Raw genomic sequence first — 17,215 nt, 5'->3', positions numbered from 1 at the left:
TGTTCAAGGACTGACAGAATTGTACCTGAATTTTGTTCCAACAAGGCCCATCTGTTCAGGATGAATACACTGCATAGAGGTGTTTACATAGCTGGCTTTCCTTCATGATTTCCAGTGATGGTAATTTGTTCTTAATTGCATGTTTTCTGATAGTTTAATGTAATGTTCTAGAAAAGAGATGTTAAATACTTGAGATAATTATTAAAACCATAGAAGAGAAGGTACTCTTGTTTGAGAGTATGAAATACGGTCTATAAACTTTAGATGTAGGAGTGATAGAGTAAACCCTGCCCTATTCCGTTCAGGCTACATCATTATTCCTCTGAGGCTAGTGGTTTCTACATTCTACTGGCTTCTCCCACTGACTTCCTTGCCTGTCCAACACAGGCACAGAGTTCCCGGTCAGTTGGGTAGGGGAGGACCAAGATTTTTAAAACTAAGCATAGAACATAAATATCTCTCCCATTTGGAGGGGACACTTGGCTATGTGAACTGAGCTTGGAGAATGAAAAGAAGAATGCTATAGTGGATGAAGGAGCTAGGAATGGGTGGGACACTGGGAAACTTAGAATTAGGATAAATGAAAATCTTTGCCCATCCTTTCCTGGAAATCCTATGTTCATCAGGTACTAGAAGTATCTTCAATGTCTCCAACTTCAAGGGTAGGTCAGTCCCTCCCACACACCCACTGATGCCAAGTAATATGTGGGTTTCATCAGGATAGGAGGACTTTCTGAAGGACGGAAAAACCAAACTGCAGGCTCCACGTAGTTTACTGACCCTGAATTCCCAGTTTTTAGTGGACAGCAGACGACTGTCATATCCACAAGTGAATTCCTCCTTATCTGTATGGTTGTGTCACAGGAAGGGGGTATGCTGAAAGGCATATTTTCAAACACCCAGGAGTGACTTAGATCTTGCCTTAGAAAGCTCATTTGAAATGAGGAGTCAGGAATGCTTCTTAGGAATCATCCTCTCTGTTGGTTGTTACCTTCTCTTCCTAAAACGCTTTTTTTTTTTTTTTTTCCAGGACCTGCTAATCTCTAACTCTCATGTATCTTACCAACACATTTGCTCACAGTTACTCATGGCCTTCCCTGAGCCCTCTTCCACCTCAGGATAGATTCCATCTTACCATGACTTGTGAACTGGCTCCATTTGGGGGATAATCATGGGAAGGACTTCACACTCAGATGTGACCTGAATGGGGAATGAGCACTATAGTTTAAAAGAGATAGCACAGCAGGGGTCACATCTGGATGCACTGTCAATTCTCTATGGATAAGGTATTAAAGGAATTGCACAGAAAACTTTTTATTAATCTGCAGGAATAGCTGGAAAACAAGATTGATAATGGAAAACTTGATCTACCTAAATTTATAACACATCCCACCTTTAACAAAGTGAATCAGTGTGAATTTGGCCGCAAAATATTGTTTAAAATAAAATAGAGAACTCAGAAACTGGTAACAGTGAAAATTAAGACTGCATTTTATCCACATGATGGGGTGGGTTTTATTCCCTTTTTAAAAATTCAATCAACCTAAATGTCTAAAATAGCTCACACTACATCTATCCTAAGGAGACCTTGATGTTCCTGGATTCGTAAAGAATTTTTTTGTGGCTGTTTCTGAGCACAATGACTTATCTGCAGACGTCTGAGTGTTTCCCTGCTTTGGGCAAGTTGGAGTTTGGTTGCTGGTTCAAGTTATGGTGCATTCATATTTTGACAGATTTTGGCAAGCTACCCCCTGCCTAAAGCTGCAATGATATCCTCACCCACAACCAGAATGTGGGCTTTTTGCTCAGCTTTAAATAGGACTTGATACTACATTATTTTTTATGTATGTGGAAAAATGAGTATTGTCTCTTTCCTTATCACTGATTACTGAATAAATTTATCAATGCATTTTATTTCATAGACATGTACATATAACTTTCTTACTTGGCCAATTTTTCATGTAATTTTACATACTGTTTTATATTCTGTAGTTTTATTGTGCACACACAGACTTATACATGTACACGTGCCTGGACTTTGATCCATTTGAGTTATAATTTTTATATGATAAAATATAAATCTTTCCTTCATGTTGTCTCCTTTTATTTTGGAAGACCTCCTCTATTCCGTCGTTACAAAATATCTTGTGCACTTAGTCTGGGTATTATATCGTATAACATATTTACAAATGTTACATCCTCTTCATGAACTCAGTTTTTGAATTAGTCCATTTTGTCTGATAAAAGTGTAGCTAGCTCTGCTCTTATGATTTCCATTTATGTGGAATATATTTTCCCATCCCTTCACTTTGAGTCCATATGTATCCCTCAGAAAAACATGGGATAAATGAATTATAAGCATCTGTGTTCTCAGTTTTGCCACCTGTGAAACACAGATATTAGTCATGTTCAAATGAGTACCAAGAACCAGCCCTTCTGTTGCCCTGGCAGCAGAGAAGCTCCAACTTTTTCTCTCTTAGCCTTCTGTATTTGTATATGGGAGGGGCTGGGACTCATGGGTATCATTCCCAGTTGGTGATTTGTGGATTCATGGCTGTTGTGACAGGGGAATATGGGCAAGATCAGATTATCTTGGCTTCTTTCTGCTCTCCCAGCTTTCTGGGTGTTTTATGCATCACTAGGAGGGGCAGTACTTTGTCATTACATGAGTAAGTGTAAATATATTAGGCATTCCAGAAATGGGACATTCCAAATGTCTTCAATCTCTTTCATGTCCTAATTTGTTCCCACTTATTTCTTTTTTTAGCAGTTACCTGACACTGAATCTTCTCATGAATGCTAAGGGTGGTGCTAAGTTAAACGAGAGTGCACAGTGATTACAGGTCTAGAATTTCTCTCTTGTGCAGTTTACTTATTTATTTAAAGGATAACTTATAACTCAAGGCATTTCCACACTGATTACATAGAATTTCTCTGACATGTGATTTATCCATTTAGTTTAACAGTTACAGCTGAGGATGAAGATTCTTCCACATTCATTCCATTTGCAGTTTCAGTTCTCCCACCTGAGTCCACTGCTAAATGTTTTGTTACATAGGTGACATACATATGGATTCTCTCCACTTTGAATTAACTTTAGTTGAGTGGAGTAATAAGGACGAATAAAGGCTCTTATCCACTGAATATAAACATAGTATTTCTTCACTGTGTGAGTCCACAATAGTGTTTATACTTTGAAGCTATGGGTGGTGAATCTTCCACATTTATTACCTTTACAGCATGAGTTCTCTCGTGTTGTCTAAGGTTAAAATATTTACTGAAGGCTTTCCCACATAGATAACATTTATGCGGTTTCTCTCCAGTGTGAATTCTCTTATGCAATCTAAAGTTATAACTTCTATTGAAGGCTTTCCCACATATATTGCATTCATATGGTTTCTCACCAGTGTGAGTTCTTTCGTGTCGTCTAAGGACAGAAGAGTGATTGAAGGCTTTCCCACATAGGTGACATTCATATGGTTTTTCTCCAGTGTGAGTTCTCTCATGTCGCTTAAGGACAGAGGAATCAGTGAAGGCTTTCCAACACAGATGACATTCATATGGTTTCTCTCCAGTGTGAGTTCTCTCATGTCGTCTAAGGACAGAAGACTCAGTGAAGGCTTTTCCACATAGATGACATTCATATGGTTTCTCTCCAGTGTGAGTTCTCTCATGTTTTCTAAGGTGAGAACAATGAGTGAAGGCCTTCCCACATAGATGACATTCATATGGTTTCTCTCCATTGTGAGTTCTCTCATGTTGTCTAAGGTAAGAAGTTTTACTGAATGTCTTCCCACATAGATGGCATCCATATGGTTTCTCTCCAAAGTGAGTTCTCTCATGTTTTCTAAGGTCAGAACAATGAGTGAAGGCTTTCCCACACAGATGACATTCATTTGGTTTCTCTCTAGTGTGAATCATCTCATGTCGCCTAAGGTTATAACTTTTACTGAAGGCTTTCCCACACAGATGACATCCATATAATTTCTCTCCAGTGTGAATTCTTTCATGTTTTCTAAGGTCAGAACAATGAGTAAAGGATTTGCCACACAGATGACATCCATGTGGTTTCACTCCAGTGTGAATCATCTCATGTCGTCTAAGGTTAGAACTTTTACCGAAGGCTTTCCTACATACATGACATTCAAATGTTTTCTCTCCAGTTTGAGTATTATTGTGCTGCCTAAGGGCAGAACTTTGAATAAAGGCATTCGTACGTTGATGACATTCATATGATTTACTTCTAGCATGAATGTGCTTATGTATATTAAAGGATGACAAGTAACTGATGGCTTTTCCAAAATCTTGGCTGATAAAGGGTTTCTTTCCCACTTGAGGTATCACATATTGAGCCAATGTTAAGATTTCAGTAAACTTTTCTCTGAAATCACTGCATTCCAAAGGATCCTCTTGACTGTGAGATCTCTGCTTTTTGAAAGGAAATGAGAGACTGTTACAGGTTTGCCCACATTTATTCATTCCTTCATTCATTCCTCTACATATAAATTCTAGAGTAATCATGCAGTGACAGACTCCAGTTAAAATTGTCCCTATGTTATTTACATAAACATGGGACATTACTCTCTTGCAAGCGTAGATTTTATCTTTTGTAGTAACCCAACTGCAGAGACATCTGTTTATACAGATGTTAAAGACATTATTATGTTTCAGTGATTAGGAATATAAGCCATGATTATATAATTGTCTGTTTATATAAGACCTCAAGTTATGGTTTTGACTACAGGTTAATGTTTCTTCCCTAAAACCAAACTAACTAAAATTTTCTCCTGTGGGAGCCCATGATCCCAACTTAAATCAGGTAAGTGTGCCAAATTCCCAACTTATTCAATTCCTAGGTCTTCATTTGGAAGAACACGTTTACACCCGTGAAGCTTACCATTGCACTGATTACAGATGTGTCCTTCTTGTAGATATGCTGCATGGATATCATTTCTTGTTTTCTCAGATCATCTTCTCTACCTGAAATGACTGGAAAAAATAAATCTCTATAGTGGTATTAGGAATTAAAATGGTGAAGAGACCCAATGCCCATTTGTGTATGTTTCAAATACTGACACACAGATGGGAAAGAATGTCAAATTAAGGAATAGTCTGAAGAGAAAAAACGAAAGAACATCAAATTAAGGAATATTCTAAAGAGAAGAAACACATTATAGGACTATAACAATTGTCATTCTCAGGACTGAAATATGAGAAAAATAAAATGAAGATGGTGGGGACTTCCCTGGTAGTCCAATGGTTAAGAATCTGCCTTTCAACGCAGGGGATGCAGGTTTGATCCCTGGTCGGGGAAACTAAGATCCCACATGCCACAGGGCAACTAAGCCTGTGCACCACAACTACTGAGCCCATGCACTCTAGAGCCTGCACCACAACTAGAGAGACTGGGAGCCACAACTACTGAGCGCACGTGCCACAACTAGAAAAGCCCGCATGCCACAACGAAGAGCCCATGTGCCACAACGAAGACCCGGGGCAGCCAATAAACAAACAAACACTTAAGAGGAAGAAAAAAAAAGAAGATGGCAAGTTGGGGAGGAAAAGAGAAGATCCTATTCATAGAACAGGACCATGAAAAGGGATTTTTTGTGAATGTTTATTAACTCCAGTGAGTATATAAATTTCACCTTGCCTAAAGCCAAAGACAAAGGCAGAACGACACGTGACTAGAAAATTGATACCTGCAAGGTATGACATCATCTGAAAAATTTTTCTCCTATGATATTGTCTAAATTTTAAAAATATCACTAAACTTAGATATCTTCATGTGATATTTCTTAGGGCCTATTCACTCACTGACCAGGCTCCTCCTCCTATTGAAGCACAGCTTCTTGGATCTCTCTCACCTGGACTCTGGCCTTGCAGAAAACCTAACCCTTCTCTTGAAAGTTGCTCTCCTTGCTCCAAATGGGAAATCACATCTGATTTGTAGAGCTGATTGCCTGTTTGTAGGAGAAAGATATGTGGATTTTGAGTTCTGTGCTCATAACAGTGCATCAGTACAGGGCAGACTAATGAGGAAGAATACAATAACCTCTGAGGGTCAGCACAGAGAAGAGTATGTTGAAAACAACATGTATACTCTCTGACCAGCAAAATGATAGCTCTTGAACTTGTTCCCAAGGACATTAAGAACCTATCACAGCTAATGCCCATGCCCAAGTTCAAAGACAGACTGTGGAATCTGCAATATTTTCATTCTACGGTGTTTTAATATTATATCCAAAAAGAATCCAAAAAATACAGCCTCCAAAAACAATCCAATGAATATAACTTCCAATAAATACACCACAAAAATCTAAGTTCTATGTGGAAAACAATATATCTGTTATTTTTAACACTGTGATCTGATCAAACCAGTCCTTGCTGAGAAATAAAGTTTTAAAAATCAATACATTTACTCACCCATACAAAAATAGTTCCCACCACTGTTTAAGCATCAGAGACTGAGTAGCAAGAAAGACACAAAATTATGTCAAGAAGATTACACTGTAATGGGACTGACAAACTAAATGTAAGCAAGAAGTAAAGAAAACTGCGATAAGGTAGTTGTGAGAGTTATGAAAGGATCAAGACAGAGTTTGGAGTAAGAAATAGGCAAGTTTTTCTCCATACTTGTTGAATGAATGAATACATACATAATAAAGAGTAAGAGACTCACCAACTGAGACCAGATGACTGATGTTCTCTAGCATCACATCTCTGAATAGTTTCTTCTGGGATGTGTCCAGTAGGGCCCACTCTTCCTGGGTGAAGTCTACAGCTACATCCTTGAAGGTCACTGATTCCTAAAATATTATGGACATTGTTTCAGACAGGGCCATCTCTGCCAGCGGAGGATGGTACAGGTGTCAAGCACTAAGGAGATGGGGGTCGAGTGTACAGAAATCTCAAACAGTATTTTGGGTCCAATCACATCATTCTCAGTGTTGACATGAACATCTGACTTCCAGATATACCTACAGAGACATACACACTCTAGATACATAAAACTTCATTATAAAGAGATAACACATGAGGTGTGGTGTAATATACCCTGGAGATTTCCCAATAAATTTGTAATTACGACTTCCAGATCATGATTATAACATTTCCACTTGAAAACTTATATCGAAAACAGTCTTCTCAACCAATTTCAAGTAAATCTTTTAAAGACTTCTCACAAGGGATGAAGTATCCATGATATGCCACTTTTAAAGCACGACTATGGTGGGATTTCCCTGGTGGCGCAGTGGTTAAGAATCTGCCTACCAATGCAGGGGATACGGGTTTGATTCCTGGTCTGGGAAGATCCCACATGCCGCGGAGCAACCAAGCCCGTGTGCCACAACTACTGAGCCTGTGCTCTACAGCCCGCGTGCCACAACTACTGAGCCTGCATGCCACAACTACTGAAGCCTGCGCACCTAGAACCCATGCTCTACAACAAGAGTAGTCCTGCAATGAGAAGCCCGCGCACCACAATGAAGAGTAGCCCCTGCTCGCCGCAACTAGAGAAAGCCCATGTGCAGCAACGAAGACCCAACGCAGCCAAAAATATATTTAAAAAAAAAAAGCATGGCTATGGTTAGATTATTCCCCTTTATGGTCTCAGTTTCTTCATCAGTGAAAAGGTTTAATAATCTGTTATGAGTTCTGAAAGATCTAATGAGCTAATGTGTAAAGTACTAACTATCTAGCAAATATTTCTTAAATATAACTTTTAGGTTTATTATTCATGAAATGGCAGAGAATACTGAAGCAACATCCAGGATTCTGCACAACTGACTAGAATTCAAACAGGTCTTGGGATCAGAAGGTGTAGGCTTTCATCTCTACAAAACTGAGGTGTTCATTATAAAGGATAAATGATTCAGCAGCTCAAGCCAGAGGCTCTGAGACTCCCCCCAGCACCTGTAACACTGGATTGACTGACCTCACCTGTGGGAACATCTGCCTCTCTATTGGTTTGTAATGTTTTCCTCCTCACTCATCTTCATCACCAGTATTCACCTCAATCCTAAGCTCATTACAATTAATAAAGTAGTTAATGACTAATTTTTTTTTTTTGGCCAACTAGGCCATGGGCTAGACGAGAAAAAGAAAACCTCTCTCATCTCTTCTATGAATACACAGCATTAATAGACACTGGAATATCTTAGTGTGATGTTGGGAAGAAGTTACCACTTGATGAGTCCTTGATCCAACATGACCATTCCAGAATTCTGGGGAAACTTAACTGAAGCTCAGATCCTTGAAAAATCTCTCGAGTGTGCTTAGAACATGTGTGCCTGTAGGAGAAATATGTCCATATACTGAAAATAGAGATGCAATTTCAGTAGAAAGAGTAATTTCCTACTTACCTGTGATTCCATTGTAACTAGCTCAGCTGCCAGCTGACTTCTGGGTTTTCACTTACAGACAGTCCAAGCAACAGGAGGCAAAGCTGAGGAAGAAGAAAAAAGTCATTAGACTCTAGCTGTTCACAACCTCCATATTCACTTATCATGAAGCCCCAATGCTTCACCTGGAAGTAGCCCCCTGGACAACAAAAAGAAACATGCAGTGTGCTCTAAGAGAAATAGGGCTAGAGCTCTCCTCTACCAGGATCAAACGCAAGAAGGCTATGACTATTGTTGCTAGTAAAGAAGATATAAATACCTTCAATTTAGAGAGCAGAATGTGAAAAACCATTGAGTTTCGTATGCTAATTAACCCCTGGTGTTCAGAACTGTCCAATCCCCTCCTAAAATCCATAGGGATCCCTGATTCATGCCACATGTGTCCCCACCTCTAGTAACCACCATAGAACTTCTCAGGTTGAATCATTCTTACTCCGTGCACTAGCAGTTTCTCCAGCTCCGTTCCAGCCCTCTGGTGGCTCAATCCATCCCTACTTTTCCCTTCTTGCCTTTACAATCAAATTAAAAGATGAAGGTGCAGTTGCCGAATCCTCACATCCCAGTCACCACTTGACTTATCGTACTGATAATATCTGCATAAATAAATCCAACGTATGTGCCTCAGGCTTTTACCTAGAGCTTAATAAAAAGTATAACATGACCTCTTTTTGGGAACATACTTTTTCCTAGGTTTCTCTAACATCTCAGTCTACAGTCTTCAAAGGAATCTGGTCATTCTAACTCCTTATCACTTGCCAAGAACTTCTCAAACAATATTGTTGGAAGATCTCAAGACTCCATCCTACTCCTTCATCCTTCTCTACTTATGTACACTGCCCAGGTATGCCCACATATTTATTCAATTGCTTCAATTTCTTCCATTGCTTTTTCTAAATTGAAAGTGACAAAACTCGTATCTGAATTCCATTTCTGAGTTTGCTTTTTTTTTTTTTTTTTGAAACTAACATACACTAGAAAGGAAATAGATCTCAGGACATTATCTCCCACTTTCCCCAGATATTACTCTTTATCTAGTCTCTAAACTTTTCAATGTCTCCACCAGACATCCAAGGGTTGACATTTTATATGCTCTCTCAGAACATCGCAAATACAATTTAGCATTGCTATTACTTCTACACTGTTCACTATTATCCTTCATTTCTACTCAAATCCACAAACACAATTTCCTACCCCATACTTATTTCCTTCAATCTGTTTGAATGTCAGTTCCTCAGAGATCCTGTCACTGAATTCCTACTAAAATGAACACTTCTCACAAAAAATCATTTACAAAATAAAGGAGGGCCATCCCTCCTGGTGAAAATGATCTCCAGTACTCACCAGAACCCAAACAGACGGAAAATCCAGTGAAACCAAATATTTATTGAGGATGCTGACACAACATTCCAGAGTTCAGAGCTTCTTTCTCTTTCTAGAGAATGCATCATTTTGATGGTGAACTCTCTTTTAATGCAGTTTTGTAATCCAAAGGACAAATCTGATTAACTTGGGTCCCAATCAAGATAAATGTATCAAGAAATGCCTCTTTAGGTAAACCCTGTAGATGAAATTAAGGACAACAAATTATATCCTTTAATTCTGCTTCTTCTAAAAGTCTCAAAAGCAAACTTCATGCCTTTTCTCAGAGACTTCAGTGTTTTATGGATTTTGGTTGTTCAGGGCAGTACTGAGAATCTGCAGCCAAGAGACCCCTTCCTGCTCTCTATTTTTATTTGTAGGAGGATTTGTAATCTACCAACATTTTCTCAGGCTGTGGACGTAAGTGTGACTCTACAGAAGTGTAAGTGTTTGTGCTGAATAAATATCTACCGAAAGAAAATATCTTTCATTTTTACTACCAAGTGAGAAAAAGCTCATCCAGTGTTAGGTCTCTTCAAGTCAGATCTAGCTCATGTCCTAAAAACTGCAAAACCCTACAATCCTCAAAATATTAAGGATTTCCAGAATAAATGATCAGTTTCAGGATTGATTTTATTGTAGACAGAATTTAATTTTTTTTATTGTGGTAAAATACACATAACATTTACCATCTTAGTCATTTTTAAGTGTATAGTTCAGTGATGTTAAATACATTCATAATATTGTGCAACCATCACTGCCATCCATCTCCAACACTCTCTTCATTTTGTAAAACTGAAACTCTGTACCCATTAAACAACTACTCCCTATTCCCCTTCCTCCCAATGCCTGGAAACCACCATTCTACTTTCTGTCTCTAAACAGGATTTTTTTTGGAGGGTGGGGCAGTGCCGTGGGGCTTGCAGGATCTCAGTTCCCCGACCAGGGATTGAACCCGAGCCATGGCAGTGAGAGCCTGAATCCTAACCACTAGACCACCAGGGAATTCCCATCTAAGTAGCATATTTTTAAAAACTGATATTAAAAAGGAAATTAAACATTTAAAAATCTTAAGATATTACTTTATAGAAGGATATTATTTCTGAAGGACAATCAAGCAATATGTTTTCATTTTAGGTATAAGGCATAAGAAATACTTGATCCCATAAGAAATTCTTTGTAATTTTCTTTTTTAAAATTATACTCTTTTGACAGTAAAAAAAGGATTTAGTATGTATTACTTTTATAATAAACTATATCAACTATTTGATTTCCATGTATTTCTGAGATGGTCTATGTCTTTTCAGCCTATTTACTGCAACATATTTGAGGCAAGTGATGATCTCCTTTTGCCATAAATGAATATGTTTCATGTCAACTCAGGGCCAAGACTGTATCAGGGAGTGAAATCATACTGATGAATAAAGCAGAGAGATCATTTGTCATTATGGAGTTAAATACGAGCTTAGAAGAGATTAAAGAAATAATGAAAAAAAACAAAAAAGAAATAATGACAAGGATACTCTGTGAACATATACTAAAGTATTTCATTTGTGGAGGTGGGGAAGCTCTCTAGAAATGCACACATTATTTATGACACCTTAAAAATTCAGTTGGGCAAAAAGTCTGAGGGAGTTTTGCAGAGACGGAAATAGGTTCAGAAGTTTGCTTTTTCTTTCTGATGAAGGAACAAGTATAAAATCATGGACACATCACAGAATGTGCTGTACCCCAGGAAATGAGAACACATTGGAAGGCAGTTGAGTGACAGGAAGACCTGGAGAGGGTGTCAGGCAAGTAGATTTCAGGGCCTAAAGGCCACTGTAATTAGATTGGTCCTTCTTCTAAAGCTAGTGGGAATTCACTGGAGAACTGAAAGCAAGAAAGTGACAGGAAGACTTGTGTTTGTACATGAGCCTTTTGTTGAAGAATGGAGTTAAGTAATTCAGAAAGGTTTAATGAGTTTTAAGAATTAGATGATGGTTGTCTGGCACAGGGTGTGGGTAGTGAAATTATGGTGGGAGAGGTGGAAGGATATGAGAGAAAAAGAAAAGGAAACATAAACAAAACAATTTTTTGTTGTTTCTCAGATACTGCTGGGCACCGACTACAAGTCAGACTTAGTGTTATGGGCTGGGTATACAGTAAAGCAAAACAATGACATGATTATTTCCTCCCCTTAATGCATTTACAATTTAATAAACATAAATATTAAGTTACAATATGGTGTTACTATATAAACCTAAAGACAGGTTAGCAGAGAACTAAACTTATTTGGTTGGGCACAGGATAAAGATGGCCTGTCTGAGGTCTGTCTAATTTATTCAAAAATTATCAGAAGGAAATAGAAGTAGGAAGTATCCTAGAAATCAGTGCACTGGGTGCTTGAATCAGAACCAAGAAAAGAGAGGAAAGGAGAGGAAATTCAAAAATAGCATCAAAGAGCTGAAACTGTATTGATTCTCAGAAGACATGATTTCAAACAAAAAAAAATAGGAGAATCCATTTTAACTATCATACCTAATATTTTTTAAAGAGAACAAGTCCAATCTTAATATACTGAAATCAATATTTCCTGTTTAGTAATAATAATTTAAAAACTAAGTAAACACACAAAAGCCAGTCTCTATGTACAACAGCAAAATATTATGACTCACTTGAAATAAATTTGCAAACCCATGTAAAGAAATTTTAAAACTTTTTGAGGACATAAATACAACATGAACAAAGCCTGCCAAACCAAATTCTTAGACTAGAGGACATGGTGACAAAAATGTCTCAGTGACTGCAGAAATTTGGTGTGACTCAAATTTAAAAGTCATATGCAGAATCTAAAAAAGAATGTATATATGTATATGTATAACTGAACCACTTTGCTGTACATCTGAAACACAATATTGTAAATCAAGTATACCCCACCCCCAAAGTCATATGTGATATTTCACATAAAAAAATGAGAATTATCCTAAAAGTCAATTTTGTCTCAATTTTGATTTGGGATGAGGATACAGCCAAAATAATTGTGAAAAGGGGAAAAAAAAATAGGTCAAATTACATCTGAACCTATATTATGGGAAACTTTAAAATAATTCAAATTAAATAGTTGAAATAAACAATATATTATGACTAAATGAACATAATATTTTATACTATGAAATAGGTGACACCTTACAAAGGAAAGAAAAAAAAGCAAAGGCCATGAAGGAAGGATTTTGGTTTCACTTCACCAACGTTATCAGACCAAAGTGTGCACATATGTGTGTGTGTATAATTAAACTATAAACTATAAAATATAAGCAGAAAAATAAGTAGAAAAATTCATTTTACATATACATGTCTATAAAGAACAACATTCATTCAGTCTCTTAAGTAATTAGGAAAATGGAAATTAAAAACAGAGTTGTCATTTTATCCAAATCTACAACCACATATATATATATAAATAAAATGCGGGGCTTCCCTGGTGGCGCAGTGGTTAAGAATCCGCCTGCCAATGCAGGGGACACGGGTTCAAGCCCTGGTCCGGGAAGATCCCACATGCTGCGGAGCAACTGAGCCCGTGAGCCACAACTACTAAGCCTGCGTCTAGAGCCCACAAGCCACAACTACTGAGCCCGCGTGCCACAACTACTGAAGCCCGTGCTCCTAGAGCCTGTGCTCCGCGACAAGAGAAGCCACCGCAATGAGAAGCCCGCGCACCGCAACGAAGAGTAGCCCCCGCTCGCCGCAACTAGAGAGCCCGCGCACAGCAATGAAGACCCAACGCAGCCAAAAATAAATAAATAAATAAATTTTAAATGAATCCTGGTTAAAGTATGGGGGAAACCTCAGGAGTTGATGATGGATGAGGATTTCTTTACAGTTGTGTATTATGTGTGTACGGGGGATCGTGCCAGAATCTATTACAAAATGAAATGTACCATCTCTTGGCCCAGCAATGAAACCCCAACATACCCAAAGAGGAGGAACCCTCAAATATCTGCAGAAACGTCAATTCTTTACAAATCCATGAACACCAAGGTCTCCCTGGGACGGATGTGATGTGAACAGTGTTAAAATCCTCTTACTGTTAGACATTTGGGTTGATTCTATTTTTAAACAATTACGGAATAAAATATACTACATGATGTGGATGAAATGCCACCTTAACTTGTCATGGTTAAGTTTCTAATCTCTCCCTTCTATTGCAAATCATTAATATTTTGAGGCCAAATACACAGATTCACTTTGTTAAGCTTCAAATGTATTATAAAATCAGGTAGAACAAATTTCCCCTTCTCCATGATTTTTTAGGTATTCCTGACATTAATTCAGTACTAATGTGTGCAATTTCTTTAATCTTGGTCTATAGTACATCCAGATCTGGTCACTATGCAATCCCTACTGGCAAATCTTACTGACACTATGGTGCCCAGTCCTTGTCTCTAATCAATGTCTGGGCATGCAGCATTTCTCATAATGATCCCCCAAATGGAGCCACTTCACAAGTTCCATGTCACTGGTTGACAGTGAGACAGAATTGGTCTGGAGATAGGACAGGCCATCAGTGAGTGAGGAAATGTGTTAGGCAGGATATCTGAGAGTCAGATTTTAGCACGTCCTAAAAACAGTATTTCAGGAAGGAGAGGACAGAACAATCAACACATAATATGACCTTTTCCAGATAAAGATTTATTCCTGACTCCTCATCTTCTTTCTCCTCTGAGTGTCTTTCTCAGGCAAGAAGTCACTCCTGAGTGTTGAGAATGTGCCATTCAGATCTTCAAATAACTTATCCCCTTCCTGGCCACAACCACATATGTAGGGAGAAATTCAACATTTGGAAAAAATAGTCCTCTGCTGTCTGCTGAACTATCAGGGAGCAGGGACGATAAACCCCTACATGGAGACCAACAGCTAAGTTTCTCTGCCCTTTACTCCATACACCCTTCTATACTGTAAAGCCCACACATCACATGGCAGATATGGGAATGTGAGTTGGTGTGACCCTCCCTTTCAAGTCACCATCCTCACAGTGTCTTCTAGTACCTGCTGAGCACAGGATCCCCAAGTAAGGATGGGCAGAGGTCTCCTTTTCTCCTATTCCTGAGCTCCCCAGGCTCTCTTCCATTCCTTAACATCCAAACTGCATTGCCCTTTCTCCTCCAAGCTCCCTTCCCAGAGCCAAGTGTCATCTCATTGGAGAAATACCTTTGCTCTGTGCTTAGTTTAAAAAAATCTTGGTCTTTCCCTACCAGCTGCCTTTGTACTATGTGTGTGTGTTTGGGGGCAGGAAGAGATGTCAACAGGAGAGAGTAACCATTACTGGCCTCACAGGCATGGGGTGGTCTGGACTGGATAGTGGCAAGGCTTACCATTCTCACCCCTGCCCCTAAAGATTCCAGATAATATTTAATTCTCCCGAGCAAGGGCAAGTTCTCTGTCATGTTTTTAATCATACTGATTAAAATCATTTAATTTCTCTTTTCCATAATAAATATAAAAATATACATTTCCATGAATATATCAAAAAATATAATATTAAGAACACTTAATTATCGGCATTGGAAAACACAGAAGTTCAGCTGTGGAAATAGCTCTTAATAATGTATTCATCATGAACAAATGAGATCCGTGAGAACAAAGTTCTAGAACCATCCAGCCTATCGTTCAATATTTGCAAAACAAAAAAACAAAGGGAATTTGAAAAGAGCATATACTTAGTTGGAAACTAGCTCACAGACCAATAAATTAAAAAGTCACATACAGAAGAAAGGATGCTGTTGAATACTGGACTACCTGCTTAAACTACCTGGTTTTGACTTTTAAGACAAAAATCATCAATATCCCTACCAACTGCACTGAAAAATAGTGTAAAACTTCTTTACTAAGCACTAAAGAATGCTTTTAGTATACAATAAAGACAGGAAAAGCACTGAGGCCTCATGATCTGAATCTGACACAATACATTTAAAAAGAAAAGTAATTTCAAAATTAAAAAAAAATCTAATGAATTTGTAATCTATCCTTCTACTTTCCCCAACCGCTACTGTTGGTGAAATTCCCCTCATCTACTCTGTCCTTGGCCATCTCCCTCTTGATCTCCTTTTTGTCTGTTTTCATGTACCATACTGCTTCTTGCCCAGGTCACTTTCTTTTTCACCTGTATTTTGTCTTTCCAATTCCATTGCACCCACCTACCTCCCTCCTCTATTTTACTTTTCAAGTCCTCACTCTCCTTTACTCCATCGGTCTCCTTGTTCTGTCTCATCCTCCCCCGCCCACTCGACATCCACAGGGGTGGAACAAAGATGCTCTGCCCAGAAGAGCACACTTTCCCGTGAGACATCGGGAATGTGGACGCACGTTGGCCGGTATCGCCAGCGGATAGGATTTGGGACAGAAGGACACGCGGCGTCACTGGACAGGACTGGGCCCCTGCCCCCAGCCCGGGGCTCTAGGGCCTTTCTGAGGCGGTGACCGCGAAGGGCAGCGAGCGGCAGGGCCCGGCCGCAGGAGGCCCAGGATGGGCAGCTGGTCTCAGGAGAACACTGGGGTCTGTGGAGTCCCAGGGCCGCGGGAGGGCGCGGCGTCCCGGGCTGCCTTGAAGGGCCGAGAGGGGCGATGCGGGGCGCGAAGGGCGAAGAGTCCACGTCGCGAGTGGGGACCTGGCACGGCGCGGGTCGGGCCGGGAGACGGTGAAGAGACCGAAGGCAGAAAGGCCTGATGGGGACGGCCTCGGAGCGACTTTGACCGGAAACGGACGCATACCCGGACCCGGACTCGGACCCGGCAGCCGAGCGCCCAGTATCCCGAGTCTCAAGGCGACGCGGGCCGGAGGGGCGAGAACGGGGACCCCGGAACCTGCGTGTGAAGGATGCGGTCGGGAGGGGGCTGTGGAGCGCAGCTCTGATTCTCAGAGCCCAGGGGCTCACTCACCCGAGGGGACCTTCGCTCCCGAAATCCGCTTCCGCGTCGGCAGGAAATTACGCACGCGGGGCGGGGCCTTAGTCAGGGAGAGGCGGGGCGGAGCAGCGTGGGCGAGGCCTGAGCCTTCCCGCCCCGCCCCCGGCCGTTTCCGGGTCGGCCCCTACCCCGGCCAGGCACACCTCCAGTCTCAGCGTTTGGGTGCGTTTGATTCGTCTGGTGTCCGGGGAGCCGGGCTGCTTCCTCGGGGCTTCAAGTTAAATGTTTCGGACAACTCCAGGTACGAGCTTAGAGCTGTGAGGCCTTCCGTAGTGAATGCTGGGATGTTTCCCTGTTAACATGTTGAAAACGGTTTAGGTCGAAATCCCCTTTCGCGCCTGGAGACTCGTGTCCTGCGAGTGCTCTGGGCGCGACTCGGCTTCGGGCGGGGACCTCGCTGTGTCCAAGTGGGCCGTGGTGGGATCCCGACCAACGTCTGTGGTTCCTGCGCTTGGAATGGGTTATTCAGTTTAGCAAGGGCTGGAATTGTCTGTGCGGGCGATGGAAAC

General features: G+C 40.2%; 1 protein-coding gene and 1 long non-coding RNA gene across 18 annotated transcripts in view; one reads left to right on the top strand and one right to left on the bottom strand.

Annotated features, from left to right (window-relative positions):
• The window catches only part of LOC309651360, a 31,014-nt gene extending 28,298 nt beyond the window's left edge, over positions 1 to 2,716 (top strand). For 5 of the 6 annotated variants that reach the window (XR_014258060.1, XR_014258061.1, XR_014258062.1 and 2 more), the window contains one exon: positions 9 to 2,716. This is a non-coding gene — a long non-coding RNA (uncharacterized lncRNA). The remainder of the gene's footprint in view (positions 1 to 8) is intronic. The other variant, XR_014258064.1, reaches the window with a different exon arrangement.
• A 130-nt stretch (positions 2,717 to 2,846) lies between these two features.
• ZNF596 (zinc finger protein 596) lies at positions 2,847 to 16,756 on the bottom strand. 12 transcript variants are annotated; one of them, XM_082443992.1, is made up of 8 exons: positions 16,680 to 16,752; positions 9,744 to 9,960; positions 8,802 to 9,041; positions 8,364 to 8,446; positions 6,683 to 6,809; positions 5,868 to 5,963; positions 4,898 to 4,989; positions 2,847 to 4,428 (listed from the first exon to the last, which is right to left on the bottom strand). In XM_082443992.1, the coding sequence occupies exons 4-8, from the start codon at positions 8,373 to 8,375 to the stop codon at positions 3,163 to 3,165; spliced, it is 1,593 nt and encodes a 530-aa protein (XP_082300118.1). In that variant the 5' UTR covers positions 8,376 to 8,446; positions 8,802 to 9,041; positions 9,744 to 9,960; positions 16,680 to 16,752; the 3' UTR covers positions 2,847 to 3,162. The 12 variants fall into 12 exon arrangements, with proteins under 12 accessions (XP_082300118.1, XP_082300117.1, XP_082300119.1 ...); XM_082443991.1 differs by having other exon boundaries at positions 8,836 to 9,041; XM_082443993.1 differs by having other exon boundaries at positions 8,836 to 8,995.
• Between the last annotated feature and the right edge of the window lie 459 nt (positions 16,757 to 17,215).

The sequence above is a fragment of the Balaenoptera physalus genome, assembly GCF_965194825.1.
Source record: "Balaenoptera physalus genome assembly, chromosome: 21".
NCBI classification, from domain to species: Eukaryota; Metazoa; Chordata; class Mammalia; order Artiodactyla; family Balaenopteridae; genus Balaenoptera; species Balaenoptera physalus.
Note: the sequence above shows the minus strand (reverse complement) of the source record. Positions and strands in the feature narration are given on the sequence as shown.